Raw genomic sequence first — 18,554 nt, 5'->3', positions numbered from 1 at the left:
TATTACACATATATTACAGTTAAGGATAAGGGTTAATAAGAGGCCAACATTGAAAAAAGTTAAACAAACAACTAATGCACAATACAGCCACTATTTGACATTAATTTATATAAAGTATTTGTGTTACTGAACAGAACAATAAACATGCAACAATGGACAGTTTATACGCACAGGATAAGAGTTATAGTAAATCATGTATGTCTATGTTTGCATGTTGCGGCTTTCCGTCCATAGCACACGTATTGGTACCTTTGTAAATCATCTTTTCAGTCATATATTTTGGTAAGAATAGTCTTGTTCTTTATTACACCCATATTTAAATATGTTCTTGTATGGTCATTTATTATTATATATTTTTCATATATACACGTTTTTCTTTAATCCAGGTTCTTATTGACATTTGTACTTATTTTTGTTACTTTTTGAGACTTTTTTACAATTAGTACATTATCATTTAACAATGTCTTATATTTATTACACATACTTATTATTATCAGCAGGTTAAGTGGAGCCACCTGGCGTTACACTTCCAATCACTCATTTCCTGCTTCTTAGTGATTAGTTTTTTGTTTTACACTGTTTGTCTCTTATTGACTTTCCTAACACATTTTCATACTGTTTTAGTCTTGTTCTGTATATTTACTATTTAGTACTTACATTTTGGTGTGCAGAATCCTAGAGATGTTTGCTGTTCCCTTCTTCTATCTATGTATCTTAATTCCAGCCCCCTTTTTGAGCCTCTTGTACTAGTTTAATGGTGTCTGAATTTCTTTCTCATCTTGTGTGCCGTTTGTGCTCCACTTTCGCCATATTTACTTATTTCATATAACAGCTCAGCTCTCAAACGGACAGTGAGGCAAATATAAAGAAAAGGGTGAAAGTGCAGCGTTGTTTCCTCCAAATCTGCCTTAGTATCGTCATCATCGTCATCAACATTTATTTATATAGCGCCAGCAAATTCCGTAGCGCTTTACAACTAGTATATAGACCCCTTTGAATGGTGGAGTCTTTTCTTATTATGTGGTCAGTAATCTCATTATAATAATAAACTGAAAACTTCAGATGAGGTAATGAGTCAAACAAAACGTCTTTCTTTGTTGCTTGATCTCGATGACTTTGTCTTATTGGGTTTCGTTCTCTCTGTAATTCATATTCGCCTACTGACCTGGAATATCTGGGTTCTGCCGGAAGAGCCCTGCCCATTTCTCTAGTGAAGTGGGTGGAGGCGGGGCTTGATGACGTATTTTGTGTCACCACACCCCCTGTACTTCCCATAAAAGTAGGGAGCATGTATGTATGGAAGGCTAAAGACTGAGTCAGTATAATTGTTTATCGTGCAGGATGCAGAATTTATATTCCTACTTATAGGACGCTGCTGGGGTAAAGGAGATCTGACAGTACAATACACTTACCTGGATCTTTAGCTCGGCCATCAAACTGCTGCAAAAAAATCAGAGACATGTTATATACTGTATCCATACTATATATAAGAGTTCAAGGTTTAATACGGACTGAATTCAATGTTATATATTCCTGTCAGCTGGTCCGTTTCCTGAGCTGGTACAACAGACCCATCACTGTGCAGGAAAATTACTGTATCAGGGGCAATAAGGGGATCTGAGCATCTGTCAGTTTTTGTCAATGTTTCTCATAAAACCTCTCACACAATTAAATCTTCCACCAAAACAACATGTAAGAAAGATACAATTTTTCTGTAATTTTTAAAAAAAGTAAAGCTGCAACTATACGCCGGATATATCCAGCAATCTATAGACAATAATTATATCACTGTCAGTCTACCGTGTGAATGACCGAGTTGGGTATGTAATTTAGACACTGAAAATGACGGAAGATATCTTGTTGACATGAAAATGTTGTATAATGTATAATGTCGGAATTGTGACTGTTGACAGTCACACTGTCGACATTTTGAAGCTGTCACCAGAATAGAAGTGTCTGCAATATGACCACATCCCGAATGATCATCCAGACGAGCCGGGAATTCTTCCTGTGAATCCCGAAGGGTATTAGCGAGAGCTGAAACTCTGAGCGGGGGCAGCAGCGCAAACTCTTTCCTAGTCTCATCGCGCAGAGATCTGTAATTCTCTATCCAATATGTCAGTCAGGGTCCCTGGACATGTGGAGGGTCCAGCGCTGTTAATATGATGCAGGAGATGTTGTGTAACTGCGCAGGGTGCGGTGTGGTTTGTATTCCCATGGCCGCAGCAATGAATACAGGCGGTGTACACGGGTCAGGGCTGTGTGTGCTGTATGTACAGGACACTTGTATGACTTCCACATGGTTATTGGGGTGCAGTCCGGTAATCTCATGTGCTGGGGTTTGGCTCATCATTTTGCTGATAAATGAAGAGATTATATTACCAGGCTCAGAGGGCTGATTGGGGCGATATCTTTTTTCTCCTTGGCCGGGGTCGGTGGTGGCGGATTCTGTTTCCTGAGATCTGCGGGTCGTTCAGCATTTGGTAACGAGCTGTCAGAAGGAAGAATACACTGTCATGTCAGATTACATCACTGGAGTCAGAGAACGCACTATATATATATATATATATATATATATATATATATTACAACACGTTATTATCTCTGCCCATTATAGAACATAGCGGGAATAACAGGAGCAATGTTGATATATTTAATTCTTTAAGCGTCGACAAATCCTCAATAAGAGAAAAGTAAATTGATTTGGAGATAGAACCTGACTGTGGTCCTGGAATCGTCATTCTATGGCGTCTTGTGTGGTCACTTGTATCTGTTTACTGTTATTTATCTTATGTAGCCCCTCACTGTCTGCTCTTTCTACCCCTCTATCTAATGTTTCTATAAATATACAGATTATATACCAAATATCTGTGAGATCGTCCTGACTACTCACCGGTCCTGCAGCAGAGGCTGCGTCGACTCGTTAGTGCCCCGTGCACAGAACTTGGACCTGTGGGGAGAAATATTTCATTCTCAATTTGCAGCTTAATGTCAGCACACACAGTGCAGGGGCCCGTGTCCCCCAGGCCCGGCCTTGCTATATTTCTGACCATAGAAGCTGCATTTGTGTGCGGATACTACATGCACCTTTGTTTTTCATTTTACTTATTTATACAGTCACATTAAACCCTCTGTAATGTTGTAGGAGACAGAGCACGCACCCCTTACACAGAGCCCAGGTCAGCAAAGCGATGGCAGCCAATAAGAGAACCACAGTGAGCGTCAGAACCACCATAAACCAGACATCGGGCTCCCAGTATCCCAGGGTCTGATTGATGATCTTCGTCTGCTTTTCTGGGATCTGGAATACAGATTATAACGGGAGAGAGACAGCGTTACACAGATTACCAGTGACCCTACAGAACCTATCCTCCCTATATTCCCCGCCCAATCCTCCACTTCTTTACCTCCACCCTCCTTACACTTTATTTTCATATCAATATTTATTTCTGCCATTTTTCTAATGCCAATTACTAAAAGCATCTGATTGGCTGCTGTGGGTTCCAGCACCTTTCTCTGTAGCTTCCTGTGCACCAGTTTTCAGACCTCTCCCTCGCAGTCTATGCACCAGTCTAAGCGGGGTGTAAGATATCGGAGCATTACTCTGAACCAGACAGCGGACACTCACCGGGGTGGTGGTGGTAGTGGTGGGCTGTGTCGTGGTCCAGGGAATAACGGTCACAAACACAGTGGCGGTGGTGCTGTACTGCGGAGGGGTGGTACTGTCCGTCACCTGGATGAGCAGCTCATAGGTCAGGGGGTCGTACAGCCCATCAGGGTTATAGGAGAACGTGTTATGCATCAGCGTATTCGAGTTCATTCGGAAACGGCTGTTCGTATTACCTATAGAAAGGAAAGACTACTGTGTATATCTACAGAAACGTTTCATAAGGAGTTATTACCATTTATTTATATACTTAGTAGTGCTTTACAATTGGGAACAAACACAGTAATAAAATGGGACTGAGAACTAACAGACAGACAAAGCGGCAGCAGGGCGCTACTCAGAAGCTTACAATCTATAGGGCAGGGGTAGGCTGGGTTGGGGGACAGATGACCATCAGCCCCCCAGGCCGGTCCCATAGTGGGCTACCTATGGCTGGGTCATTGGGCCACCTGCATTCCTTTTCCTTTAAAATGTTCCTAATAAGCTGCTGAGCCGAGTCCTGGCCCCAGGGCTACAACCTGCCAGCCCTCCCCTGCTATAGGGATATAGTGCGATACATGAGGGTAGGAGCCAGATGGTAATAGTGGATCTATGTGATCTAGTTACTACGTGCCTCACGCTTCAATGATTCCAATAGCTTCCAGTGAATTGATAAATTGCGTTTTCATTGGCTCAAACTTCACCAACTGCTCCATCTTAACTTCTGACTAAATGAATCCTCTGAGGAAGCGGCAAAACGTTCGGAAAAACAATGGTAGCAAATTATCGCTTCAAGGCCTTTTAATGCACTCATTACTGACAGCTAGATTAGGGGGACCGTGATCATCTGCAGATCACAAAGGGGGTGGGGCTTACAGGGCAGTGGGTGGGTCTTCAATGACAAGTGGGTGTGGCTAGGTGGATTAGGGCATATTTAGTATGTAATTGGGGTGTGTCTTGTATCAGGATGTGGTTTATTTTGTCCCAATTTTGACTGGGTTAATGTTGGGAAGTATGTACAGGAACAGGGCCTAAATCAGCTACACTAAGCCTCCACCAGGCATCCGGCCTAGACAAAAACTGTCTAATATATTTAGTCCTTGCTGTCACATACAAACATTGCCATTCGGTCAGGTCACCTAGCTATTGCATTATCACATCTCAATATGATTGACAGGAGAGCTCTGGGAGAAGATCAACAACAGCAACTGTGCTGAATGGGAAGCTATAAAAGCCGGCATCGTTATCAATCAGTTTGGTCACACACAGATCACTTCTGGCTCCATTACAGCTGGTTGGTGGGGTCAGAGGATGACACACAGGAGGGATGATCTTACAGACTATGACCGATAATGATCAATTTACATAGGAGATATCACAGAGCATTGGTGTCATGTGCGGCCCACACATGCTGCAATATTGGACAGACACCAGGGGAAGGCTTCTTAGTGACTGGATAGGCTGCACACTCAGTGACGTCACTGGTTCCTAGTGACTGGATAGGCTGCACTCTCAGTGATGTCACTGGTTCCTAGTGACTGGATAGGCTGCACTCTCAGTGATGTCACTGGTTCCTAGTGACTGGATAGGCTGCACTCTCAGTGATGTCACTGGTTCCTAGTGACTGGATAGGCTGCACACTCAGTGACGTCACTGGTTCCTAGTGACTGGATAGGCTGCACTCTCAGTGATGTCACTGGTTCCTAGTGACTGGATAGGCTGCACTCTCAGTGATGTCACTGGTTCCTAGTGACTGGATAGGCTACACTCTCAGTGATGTCACTGGTTCCTAGTGACTGGATAGGCTGCACTCTCAGTGATGTCACTGGTTCCTAGTGACTGGATAGGCTACACTCTCAGTGATGTCACTGGTTCCTAGTGACTGGATAGGCTGCACTCTCAGTGATGTCACTGGTTCCTAGTGACTGGATAGGCTGCACTCTCAGTGATGTCACTGGTTCCTAGTGACTGGATAGGCTGCACTCTCAGTGATGTCACTGGTTCCTAGTGACTGGATAGGCTGCACTCTCAGTGATGTCACTGGTTCCTAGTGACGGGATAGGCTGCACTCTCAGTGATGCCACTGGTTCCTAGTGACTGGATAGGCTGCACTCTCAGTGATGTCACTGGTTCCTAGTGACTGGATAGGCTGCACTCTCAGTGATGTCACTGGTTCCTAGTGACTGGATAGGCTGCACTCTCAGTGATGTCACTGGTTACTAGTGACTGGATAGGCTATACTCTCAGTGATGCCACTGGTTCCTAGTGAATGGATAGGCTGCACTCTCAGTGATGTCACTGGTTCCTAGTGACTGGATAGGCTGCACTCTCAGTGATGTCACTGGTTCCTAGTGACTGGATAGGCTACACTCTCAGTGATGTCACTGGTTCCTAGTGAATGGATAGGCTGCACTCTCAGTGATGTCACTGGTTCCTAGTGAATGGATAGGCTACACTCTCAGTGATGTCACTGGTTCCTAGTGAATGGATAGGCTACATACATGACTATCCATGTATATGTTACTCTGGTGTTCAGGTATATGTTAGTATGTATATTCATACTTGTCATATCTGTACGATGATTGTCTGGTGCTACGTTTTCTATAGCTCCCTACAAATAAATGCTGATGATGATACATATTGGTTCAGCCCACATGATGTCTGTCTCCATTGTGTGTAGGTGAAATGTAATCTATACAGTGGAATTAAGAATCCCTCTGTATTTAGCAGCCCTCTGCACAGCGATCCTGTAAGACTTTTAGCACTTAGAGCAGTATTGATGAATGTACTAAGCAAGCTTCCCTTACCTCCCACAATGGTGTACAGTAGAGGAGTACTAGTGACATCCTTGTCACTGCAGCTTAATGGCTGGACAGGGGATGTGGTGGAGAGGGTGGAGTAAATTACTATGTGGTAAAATGGTGGATCGCAGACCGGGGGGTTGTCATTATAATCCTAGGAAAGACGATACAAAGGGGTAGTTATATATTATATACTGCAAGGGTGGGAGGGAAATATTATATATGTATCTTCAGAGGGGAGAGAAAGTCACAGGTATGTGAAGGTATCACAAGAACAGGGAAAGGAGTATATAGTATAGAAGTATAGTATAGTATATAGTATAGAAGTATAGTATAGTATATAGTATAGAAGTATAGTATAGTATATAGTATAGAATAGTATATAGTATAGAAGTATAGTATAGTATATAGTATAGAAGTATAGAATAGTATATAGTATAGAAGTATAGAATAGTATATAGTATAGAAGTATAGTATAGTATATAGTATAGAAGTATAGAATAGTATATAGTATAGAAGTATAGTATAGTATATAGTATAGAAGTATAGAATAGTATATAGTATAGAAGTATAGAATAGTATATAGTATAGAAGTATAGAATAGTATATAGTATAGAAGTATAGAATAGTATATAGTATAGAAGTATAGTATAGACAGAAGTATAGAATAGTATATAGTATAGAAGTATAGTATAGTATAGTATAGAAGTATAGTATAGTATATAGTATAGAAGTATAGAATAGTATATAGTATAGAAGTATAGTATAGTATATAGTATAGAAGTATAGAATAGTATATAGTATAGAAGTATAGTATAGACAGAAGTATAGAATAGTATATAGTATAGAAGTATAGTATAGTATATAGTATAGAAGTATAGTATAGTATAGTATAGAAGTATAGTATAGTATATAGTATAGAAGTATAGAATAGTATATAGTATAGAAGTATAGTATAGTATAGTATAGAAGTATAGAATAGTATATAGTATAGAAGTATAGAATAGTATATAGTATAGAAGTATAGAATAGTATATAGTATAGAAGTATAGAATAGTATATAGTATAGAAGTATAGAATAGTATATAGTATAGAAGTATAGAATAGTATATAGTATAGAAGTATAGAATAGTATATAGTATAGTATAGTATAGTATAGTATAGAAGTATAGTATAGTATATAGTATAGAAGTATAGAATAGTATATAGTATAGAAGTATAGTATAGACAGAAGTATAGAATAGTAAGAATATATAATACGGATGATGGCAAACAGCATTTTATTTGTAGAAAACTTTGTTTAATGAAGCTAAAATATAATTTATTGAATAGCTGACATGGAGGAGGTCACCTAACTGTGGGATGAGTTTATGTCATAATCAATCCCAGCATCCTCTTAACCCCCATCATAATCAGCGCCATCCTCATTAACATCCACTGTCAGTAACCCCCCATCACTAATATATACCCCCTCATCTCCCCATTCACCCCCTTCCCCATCACATTAATGCCGGGTGGGCACCATACATTCTTCCCTTTGTGGCCGCCTGACTCTGAGGCCTTGTCTGGCTCTCTCGCAGGTCGCAGCCCTCAGACAGAGGGGCGCCCGGTCAGCCTGCGGGGATGGAGGAGCGAGCGGATCTCCAACTCCTCCACTTTTCCATTTAAAATTTAGTCTGTGCCGTCCACCCTCTATATGTTAGCGCACTGGCTCTATCTCAGGCTCCACCTCATTGTCTCCCTGTACATGTGAGTCACACAGCCACACATAAGTAAATAGTGAAACATAATGAATCTACTTGCGTGGGTCTGTCTGCAATGAAAACTAAGGGCGACCCATCCAGCTCCTGATCATGGCTTCCTGCTGCCTCCTCCACGTTCTACCTACTCCAAGCGCTCGATGCCCCTTGGATAACCCATATGGATGAACACCAAGGTACTGCATATTTCTAGCGTCCATATCACTGCTCCCCGGGGCTAATGACAGTACGCAGAGGAACAGAGGTCTATACAGCACTGCACACAAAGCGATGGAGCCGCCAGTCAGTGTGAGACTCACCTGCACATTGATGGTAACGGAACAGAACGTGGACAACTGCTTCCCAGGGTCCGGGGTGATGTCATTGTTCAGATCCACCACTTTGATACTGAGCGAGTAGTTGATCTTAGTCTCGAAGTCCAAAGGGCCGAGTAGCCTGATCTGTCCTGTGTGCGGAGATGGTTTACATGGATTACAGATGGAACATGACATAGATCCAATATCCGGCCAAGGTCTTCGCTACACTAGAAATCTCAGTGACTGTAATGATCCCCCAGATGCTGAGTCTCTGCAGCATCTCAGTGTTATAGTCCAAATATTTACATTTAGCACCTAATCTGCTACCATGCTACGTATTATAGAAGGTGACGTCTCATCTGTAATATATTACGTGAAACAAAACAGAAACTCTACAAAATTCTAGGTCAGTTTACAATAGGTGACCCAGTGTTAGTGCTGCGGACGCTCAGCGCTGGGGTCTGACCAGTGCACTCTGGGCCTGATTCAGTAAGGCATGCTTACTGCGCACAATGTGCGCTTGTATCGAAACGCACATACATCGGGTATACGTACGCCCGGATTCAATAGGGAGCGGATGTGAAGATGCATCTAGTGATATATACGGGTCTAGGTCCGCTCTGCTCTAACAGACACTGCAGGATACGTCCAGTACATATGTGGGATATAAAGTCACAAAAGAACGCACAGGGAAAAAAACTATTCAATTAATGTCACCTGTTAATAATATAGGCTTTAATGACAAAACATTAAAACATAAAGAAGTGTTGTTTTCTCCCCCATGAAATACAATTATGAGGATGTAATTAATGTCTTCTGAACATAAAACACATTGTTACAGTTGCTAACCCATGTTATAGCCTATAGCCTGAGACTGTAATCACTAGTAAGTGGCACTTAGACTGGTCTTGGAACGGGCGCAGTTGCGAGCACTTACTGTACAACGCCCAGTCCCCACCCTGTCCCCTCGCTTGTAGCTGTAGTAAGTGTCCTTTGTGCTTGAAGATGTGTTGAACGTCGCTGCGTTCTGTGGTCTATGGTCCGGTTCTGGGGATGCGCAGAGTAGTTGTGCGGATTATACGCACAAAATCACCGTTTACATGACTTAGTGAATCAGACCCTCTGTGTGGAGTTTATATGTTCTTCCCGTGTTTGCGTGAATTTAGACTGTAAGCTCCACCGGGGCAGAGAAGGTGTGACTATTACATACATTCTCTGTACAGCACTGCATACTATGTAGGTGCTATATAAATGAAGGATATTATTAGCAATATCATCATCATGACATGATCATTATGGGCCTGATTCATCTTCGGCCGCACCCAGCACGCAACTTGCGTATAAAATTTGAGCACAGAACTTGAGTGTAAATTTATATAACAAATGAACAACGCTTCATACTGTAAACATTGATAAAAATATTTCTACTTTATTTTTACAGTAAATATATAAATCAGGATGTTCTTAATATGTACTGTATATACAATCCATTTATTTAGTCTATCTTCCTTGCATACACATGTTCTGTGCTATAGTGGCACTTATATGTGCCAGTCATCACTATCAGTCGTCACTTACACCTGCTCTGTAGCTGCTGCCAGTGATATGACTACAAACACATACTTTAGAGACCCAGTACTTGAATCGGCTTCATCTACATCCCTTACTATACATTGCCTGCGTTCATCCGCCCTTCAAGTCGAGTGCAGTGGTGTCATTTACGTTCAGACATGAATTGGATGTAATTGCATTCATTGGCACCAGATCCGTTGCTGAGCATGCGCAGAGCTTCTTCACACAAGATACAGCGCACAAGATACGGAACACAAGATACGGAACACAAGATACGGAACACAAGATACGGAACACAAGATACGGAACACAAGATACGGAAGACTAGATATGGCGCGCAAGATACGGAGCACAAGATACGGCGCGCAAGATAAGGAGCGCAAGATAAGGAGCGCAAGATACGGCGCGCAAGATACGGCACGCAAGATACGGCACGCAAGATACGGCACGCAAGATACGGCACGCAAGATACGGCACACAAGATACGGCACACAAGATACAGCACAAGGGGACTTATGTCCAAAGATGAATCAGACCCTAAATTTCCACCTTATTACTGGTGATGTTCAGTGATCTCACTGTACACTGGGTTATGTAGGACACTCAGCGCAGGATTAGAGCTCGGAGATGAAAGGCGATCGGTAACAAATAGGGGTCAGTAGTACAAAGTACAAAACCACAACATGATAATTGGCTGAACTTCTGGGTTACTGAACAGTTCTGGTTCCTTTTGATATTTAACAACCAGATTGTAATGTAGACTAACAGTGTGGAGGTCCAGGTACAATCAGTTCTATGAACCAAATGATTATGATTATATTCTTGTCATTATAGAACAGGCACAATACAAGTTGACTCCGTCACATTAATTTGACTAACAGACAAGTTTAGGTTTCGGGTGGTAGGGGGGGGGGAGGGGGGGCTGCCTCTCACCAGTTCTGGGGACGATGTAGAAGACGGGTGGATCTGGACCCGCGACGATGGAGAATTCAACATTGTTAAACGGGTAGTCGGCATCGGTTGCATTCAGCTGCCCCACAGCCGTTCCGAATGGAGAGTTTTCATTGACATTGTAGGAAAGGGGTCCGATACATTTAGGAGGATCCTCATTCACAGGAGTGACCGTCACAAAGACAGGAATATTGGCTAAAAATCAAAGACAAACAAGAATATCTCTCACACGGAGTGGGGAACATTTGATAACATTTCATAATAATGCTTACATATAGATTGTAAGCTCTTGTGAGCAGGGTCAATTTCCTGTTGTTTCGTCTTAATTAATTGTTTTGTTTTTATTTATTGTAATGACAAATACATATTATTTACTCTATACAGTACTACTGTAAGCTCCACCCCTAACACCAAGCCAACACTATCTCAACCCCTAACACCAATCCAACACTAACCCCACCCCTAACACCAACCCAACACTATCCCCACCCCTAACACCAACCCAACACTATCCCCATCCCTAACACCAATAAAACACTATCCCCACCCCTAACACCAACCCAACACTAACCCCACCCCTAACACCAACCCAACACTATCTCAACCCCTAACACCAACCCAACACTACCCCCACCCCTAACACCAACCCAACACTATCCCCACCCCTAACACCAATAAAACACTATCCCCACCCCTAACACCAACCCAACACTAACCCCACCCCTAACACCAACCCAACACTATCCCCACCCCTAACACCAACCCAACACTAACCCCACCCCTAACACCAACCCAACACTATCCCCACCCCTAACACCAACCCAACACTATCCCCACCCCTAACACCAACCCAACACTATCCCCACCCCTAACACCAATCCAACACTATCTCAACCCCTAACACCAACCCAACACTATCCCCACCCCTAACACCAACCCAACACTATCCCCACCCCTAACACCAACCCAACACTATCTCCACCCCTAACACCAATAAAACACTATCCCCACCCCTAACACAAACCCAACACTATCCCCACCCCTAACACCAACCCAACACTATCCACACCCCTAACACCAATCCAACACTATCCCCACCCCTAACACTATCCCCACACTATTCCCACCCCTAACACCAACCCAACACTAACCCCACCCCTAACACCAACCCAACACTATCCCCACCCCTAACACCAATCCAACACTATCCTCACCCCTAACACCAATCCAACACTATCCCCACCCCTAACACCAACCCAACACTATCCCCACCCCTAACACCAATCCAACACTATCCCCACCCCTAACACTATCCCCACACTATTCCCACCCCTAACACCAACCCAACACTAACCCCACCCCTAACACCAACCCAACACTATCCCCACCCCTAACACCAATAAAACACTAACCCCACCCCTAACACCAACCCAACACTATCCCCACCCCTAACACCAATCCAACACTATCTCAACCCCTAACACCAATCCAACACTATCCTCACCCCTAACACCAATCCAACACTATCCCCACCCCTAACACCAACCCAACACTATCCCCACCCCTAACACCAATCCAACACTATCCCCACCCCTAACACAAACCCAACACTATCCCCACCCCTAACACCAACCCAACACTATCCCCACCCCTAACACCAATAAAACACTATCCCCACCCCTAACACAAACCCAACACTATCCCCACCCCTAACACCAATCCAACACTATCCCCACCCCTAACACTATCCCCACACTATTCCCACCCCTAACACCAACCCAACACTAACCCCACCCCTAACACCAACCCAACACTATCCCCACCCCTAACACCAATCCAACACTATCCCCACCCCTAACACAAACCCTTACCCTAATACCCCTAGCATTATCTTCATGATCTTATACTACAAGAGTTAAACTCCTTACTGGTCATCTTCGGGGTCCCGTTGTCAGTCACCACAACTGTGGCCGAATACTGGAAATTCTCACTGGCGATTTGAAAGGAGTCATAATTCAGTGTCGTATTAATCTGATGAGGAAAAAAAATATTCATGTTACATAAATTTAGAACTTAATATATTTATTATAGTAATATTACAGCTATCCATAAAACATGTATAAAGACACAGAAAAGCTTACATAGAAACCAATTCTAGCCCTAAAAATATTAAATATTCAAATCACCAGACACAAAACTACTCTAAACCTACATATTATTCCTTACCGAAAACGTTATAACATTTTACTGTTTTGCTGTCAAACTATGTATGTAATTCTATAATGTAGGAACATGTAACTTAGAGGCATCTAAGTTGGATCATCATGACACACTCAGAACCATGGGTGTGGTAAATGCAGTGTGAACTGAGTGTAAACACTTACTTTCAGCAGTAACGAGGCCAATTGAATTCCCCCAAAAGCACTGCCAACAACTCAGCATCCAGCAGGATACTGAACTATAGCTGTGAGCCCTACATCCTGCGGGGTACTGACCTGTAGCTGTGAGCCCTACATCCTGCAGGGTACTGACCTGTCGCTGTGAGCCCTACATCCTGCGGGGTACAGACCTGTAGCTGTGAGCTCTACATCCTGCGGGGTACTGACCTGTAGCTGTGAGCCCTACATCCTGCTGGGTACTGACCCGTAGCTGTGAGCCCTACATCCTGCTGGGTACTGACCTGTAGCTGTGAGCCCTACATCCTGCAGGGTACTGACCTGTAGCTGTGAGCCCTACATCCTGCGAGGTACTGACCTGTAGCTGTGAGCCCTACATCCTGCAGGGTAATGACCTGTAGCTGTGAGCCCTACATCCTGCTGGGTACTGACCTGTAGCTGTGAGCCCTACATCCTGCAGGGTACTGACCTGTAGCTGTAAGCCCTACATCCTGCGAGGTACTGACCTGTAGCTGTGAGCCCTACATCCTGCAGGGTAATGACCTGTAGCTGTGAGCCCTACATCCTGCGGGGTACTGACCTGTAGCTGTGAGCCCTACATCCTGCTGGGTACTGACCTGTAGCTGTGAGCCCTACATCCTGCTGGGTACTGACCTGTAGCTGTGAGCCCTACATCCTGCAGGGTACTGACCTGTAGCTGTGAGCCCTACATCCTGCGAGGTACTGACCTGTAGCTGTGAGCCCTACATCCTGCAGGGTAATGACCTGTAGCTGCGAGCCCTACATCCTGCGGGGTACTGACCTGTAGCTTTGAGCCCAACATCTCGAATGAGTACTGAGAGTTGGCGTTGGGGATGATAGAGTAAGTGAGTGCGGTTTTACTATAATCAGGATCGGTGCAGGAGAAGTCCACAAGTATTTCCCCAACAGCCTCGGTCTCTGGAACCTGAGTACTGAGAGTGTAAACAAAACAGTGGTCAGTATCGCATCTCACCCCTATACTGGAGCCATAGCATGACTCGCAAGAAAGTATCTGGTCTTACACTATGCACAGTACAACTTCCCACATTCAGTGTGCTGGGTATGATTCTCAGTAACTGTTCTTATTCTGCATGTATGGAGCACTGCACAGTACAATTTCCCACATTCAGTGCGCTGGGTATGATTCTCGGTATCTGTTCTTATTCTGTATGTATGGAGCACTGCACAGTACTACTTCTCATGTGCTGAATCTAATTCTTAACATGACTATTTTTGTATCTTTCATTTGAGTGCGGAGTGTGGACTGATTTCTCTGTGTTGCAGTCTGGAACATGGACTATTACTCACACCAGCACGGCCGGGCTGCACCGCGGGGCGATGTCATTGACGTCGAGCACATTAATGGTCACGGTGACGGTTGCGCTGTTGCTGCGCTGGAACTGGTCGTAGGCTCGGACCAGAAGAACAGTGCTGACCAGGGAGCTGACAGTGTCCAGGTCCAGATTATAGGTCGTCTTGATAGTTCCCGATCCTATAGTAATGGGAGGAAGTTATCACGGTTATGTGTAGGCGCTGTAGGGTGCAGGGACTGGAGAAATACCAGACAATGACTGGTTTGGATCATAGAAGGGACCTGTTACCTACACCTGGGGATGGGGGCCTACCTGCTAACTTTAAAGATTGGACACCAAACAAAACTGCCCATCCCCCCACCCACAAATCCATTATTAATTAAAGAATTTGACATAAAATATAAATGGACGTCTCATTCTAGTCTCATTCTAGTAAAAACAGTGATAGAAGGGACAATTCATTCATTACCTTTCTGCAGTTATTCATATTAGTGGGAGCTACGATCACAGACATCAATAGGACAGCGCCACCTAGTGGCCAAGGTATCATGAACCATTAAAGACAATATGGCTGTAATATGCAAAAATCATCTCAGACAATGGATTATTCCTGTTTAACAAAACAAGAACACATCAAGAAACCCTATTTTCAGAGCTAACCCCGATGTAATCTCGCTATAATCTACAGGTGACGGGATACCTGATTCTATGTAGTAGTACGCGCTGAGCGTTATCATCTCGTACAAGACATTGTGTCCCTTTGCCGCCGCCGCTGTGACCTTATAATCCGGCCCGCCATTCTCTGGGATAGTGACGTTTATGGATGAAGTCCTGGAACAGCCAAAACACAGCTAGTTAGTCAGTCAGGTTTCAGATGATGGTTTAACAACGGGGGAAGGAGAAGGGGTCTGTTATTAGAGACATCATTACTCCATAACTGGTAACGCAATGAGTTATTAGCTTTAAAATGTTTAAATCTTTTTTATTATTATTATTATTATTATTATTATTAACCTTAAATAGTGTTACAGAGTAAGATTTTTTATTTTTATGTGAATTTTTCCAAGCAACGTACTAAAGTTAAAAATGAGTGATAAAGTGTTGAAAATAAGTGAAATATTATAAAAGAGGGAGAATGTCCGTCCTCAGGCCTCAGCGTCTGGTTAGTGTGTGATACATATTCCTATTCCTGTCATTTATTCCTTCACTGCAATTGTGTCACAGTACATAATCTATCCTAATAATTCACAAAGGTTCTCTCCAATACTTTATCTCTAGGAGACAGATAACATGAGGACGCAGAATCGGTGATGGATCCACGGAACATTCTTATAGGGAGTAAGGTAGGGACTAGGAACATTGTAACACATCAGCCGTGTGATGTAAACAGGAAACAACAAATACTCTCACTTTACTCATTAGCAGGAACCATTAATTAGGGCTTTTGCAAAAAATGTATTCTTTTTATTATTAATTCCTTATAGTTTACTGCCCTCGAATTCTACTGCCTCAGACAACTGCCCCCGTTTGTGCTGGTACTGCCCCTGACCCATGTCTTCCTCATACATGCAGAAACTCCCTGCCTAGTCCCAGTACTGTGACTTCAGTCCCAACTTCAGAATTCATTGGGAAGAGGAACGTGGGCTGCGCAGGCAACGGAAGAGCGTGGAGGCGGGGCATTACAAGACGTGTGTGTGATATTAGCGTGTTATCTGTCAGTGCGTGTCATGTATCATAGTTTACTGGATGTGTATAAGTTTATACTGGAGAAAACTTGCAGGGCATTGCAGGATATGCATTGGGCATTGCAGCAGTCCTGGGCCATGTTAGTATACCAGCAGTTCATGTAGTTCATTCTATATAACTATAAGACAATAAGCCCCCAGGAAAATCTACCTAATCATTCATATAACCCCCCTCCAAAGGAAAGAAATAGAAAATCCAATGTGCAAATAATGTCCGGTGTGTACACAGTAACCAGTCTCCCTCCTCCTGCGACTCTTACGTGAAGTTGATGGGGTTGTCGTATACAGGAAGCACGTTGATATTGAGAGTCCCGTTACATGTGTTTCCCTGATTGTCCGTCACCGTGATCTGCAGCTGGTAACTCTGGGGAGGAGAAGAGACCAGACACATGAGGAACGTCAGGGGATGTACAGGGGAATCATTCAGGAATATCGCTCCGGCTCCTCTCTAAAGAGCAGCGTGATTTGTAGCAAGATGTATATATAATGTATGTTATTTATATAGGTATAATATACAGTACAAATCATTTTCTTACATATTATAACACAGGGATGATTCTTTATAGAGATTATAGGTAGAATATGGATCCACGGAGAGCTATAAATAATAAAACCAGATTGGGGAAAGGCTGAATTATAGGCAGCAGATTTGTGGGGCTGTAAACGGAGAACATGTCAGTAATGGGACATATTGTACATTATACCTGTGAAATCACACTTCCTATATAAATCATACTTGCCAACATTTATCTTTATTTTTCCGGGAGATCCCAGGTGGGACGTGGGCGTGCAGGGGGCGGGGCGGCGAAATTACGTCATTTTGGCCCCGCCCCCGTGACGGAATGACGCAAATCGCGTCATTTTACAGTGGGGGCGGAGCTAAACGCCGCGATTCCGGGTGAATCGCGGCGTTTAAACTGAATTTTTCCCACGTCCTATCAGGGAGATTGCCACACTCGCCCGGGAGACTCTCGCAAAATGCGGGAGTCTCCCGGACAATCCGGGAGAGTTGGCAAGTATGATATAAATAGTGCTGGAGGCATCACCAAGATTCTGGGAACGCCTCCTGATGCCCAATATCCGCCCCTGTGATACATATTTACAGAACACTTTGTTTCGTTACATGGCCGCAAACTGCGATACTTTTCTGCGCCTTCAACAATGAGCACACTAATCTGCCCTGTGCCTTCCATCATAAGGGGCTGAACTCTGCACCCACAGTCGCAGCCATGTGGCCTACACATAGAAATGGGCATAATAAAGAGGCGCAGTACATAAAATTGTATTAGCGCTGGGGCTGATGTAATACACACGCATAAGTGACCAAATACAGCCCGCAACTCAGAGATGTCACTAACAGGGACGTAGAGACAGGGGGGAGGTACAAAGTTCAGGGCCCTGGGCCCCCCTGGGACTCTGACATATCCAAGCAGTGCAAGAAGCCACCAACCTGGCGTGGCCACGACCCCTATGGCAGCTGTGAAAGGGGCCCCAAGAACTTGCTGTACCTGGGCTCGAAATTCAGCTTGATGGCTCTGGTCACTAATCTCCAGTTCTTGTATGTTACACACAGCCTTACATGGTTTTATCTTCTAATTGATTCATATAAACAACTATTAGTAGCCAAATGTAACAGTTTTTGGATGTTTCAGTATGTTTTACGTCTGCAACATGACTGTATTATGTAGTATGTCTGTACTATGTCTGTGGTATGTAGTATGTTGTATGTACTATGTCTGTGGTATGTAGTATGTTGTATGTACTATGTCTGTGGTATGTAGTATGTTGTATGTACTATGTCTGTGGTATGTAGTATGTTGTATGTACTATGTTGGTATTATTTGACATCCTCACACATGAGTCCTCGTGAACACTGTGACTGCTGGGTGTAGCTGCTGAATGTAGATATTATTATATAGAAACAAGGACACATAGAAACCAATAAGTTAAAGTCGTCTGTAGGTGAAACCACTAAAGATGAAAAGCAGAAAACCATCTCTCCACTAGTAGAGTTAATTATAAATGTACAAAACTGAAGGTTACACATTTACCA

General features: G+C 43.4%; 1 protein-coding gene across 1 annotated transcript in view; it reads right to left on the bottom strand.

Annotated features, from left to right (window-relative positions):
- Positions 1-18,554, bottom strand: part of CDHR4 (cadherin related family member 4) — an 83,395-nt gene that overhangs the window by 439 nt on the left and 64,402 nt on the right. Inside the window, exons 8-20 of the mRNA XM_075183902.1 lie at positions 16,762-16,865; positions 15,457-15,587; positions 14,752-14,935; positions 14,225-14,375; positions 12,955-13,057; positions 11,009-11,221; positions 8,507-8,652; positions 6,454-6,601; positions 3,629-3,843; positions 3,162-3,301; positions 2,894-2,950; positions 2,383-2,491; positions 1,413-1,440 (exon numbers count right to left, since the gene is read on the bottom strand). Coding sequence (XP_075040003.1) covers positions 1,413-1,440; positions 2,383-2,491; positions 2,894-2,950; positions 3,162-3,301; positions 3,629-3,843; positions 6,454-6,601; positions 8,507-8,652; positions 11,009-11,221; positions 12,955-13,057; positions 14,225-14,375; positions 14,752-14,935; positions 15,457-15,587; positions 16,762-16,865 — 1,729 coding nt within the window. The remainder of the gene's footprint in view (positions 1-1,412; positions 1,441-2,382; positions 2,492-2,893; positions 2,951-3,161; positions 3,302-3,628; positions 3,844-6,453; positions 6,602-8,506; positions 8,653-11,008; positions 11,222-12,954; positions 13,058-14,224; positions 14,376-14,751; positions 14,936-15,456; positions 15,588-16,761; positions 16,866-18,554) is intronic.

This window comes from Mixophyes fleayi, chromosome 8 (assembly GCF_038048845.1).
Source record: "Mixophyes fleayi isolate aMixFle1 chromosome 8, aMixFle1.hap1, whole genome shotgun sequence".
Classification (NCBI taxonomy): Eukaryota; Metazoa; Chordata; class Amphibia; order Anura; family Limnodynastidae; genus Mixophyes; species Mixophyes fleayi.
This window is presented reverse-complemented; position numbering and strand designations above follow the sequence as displayed.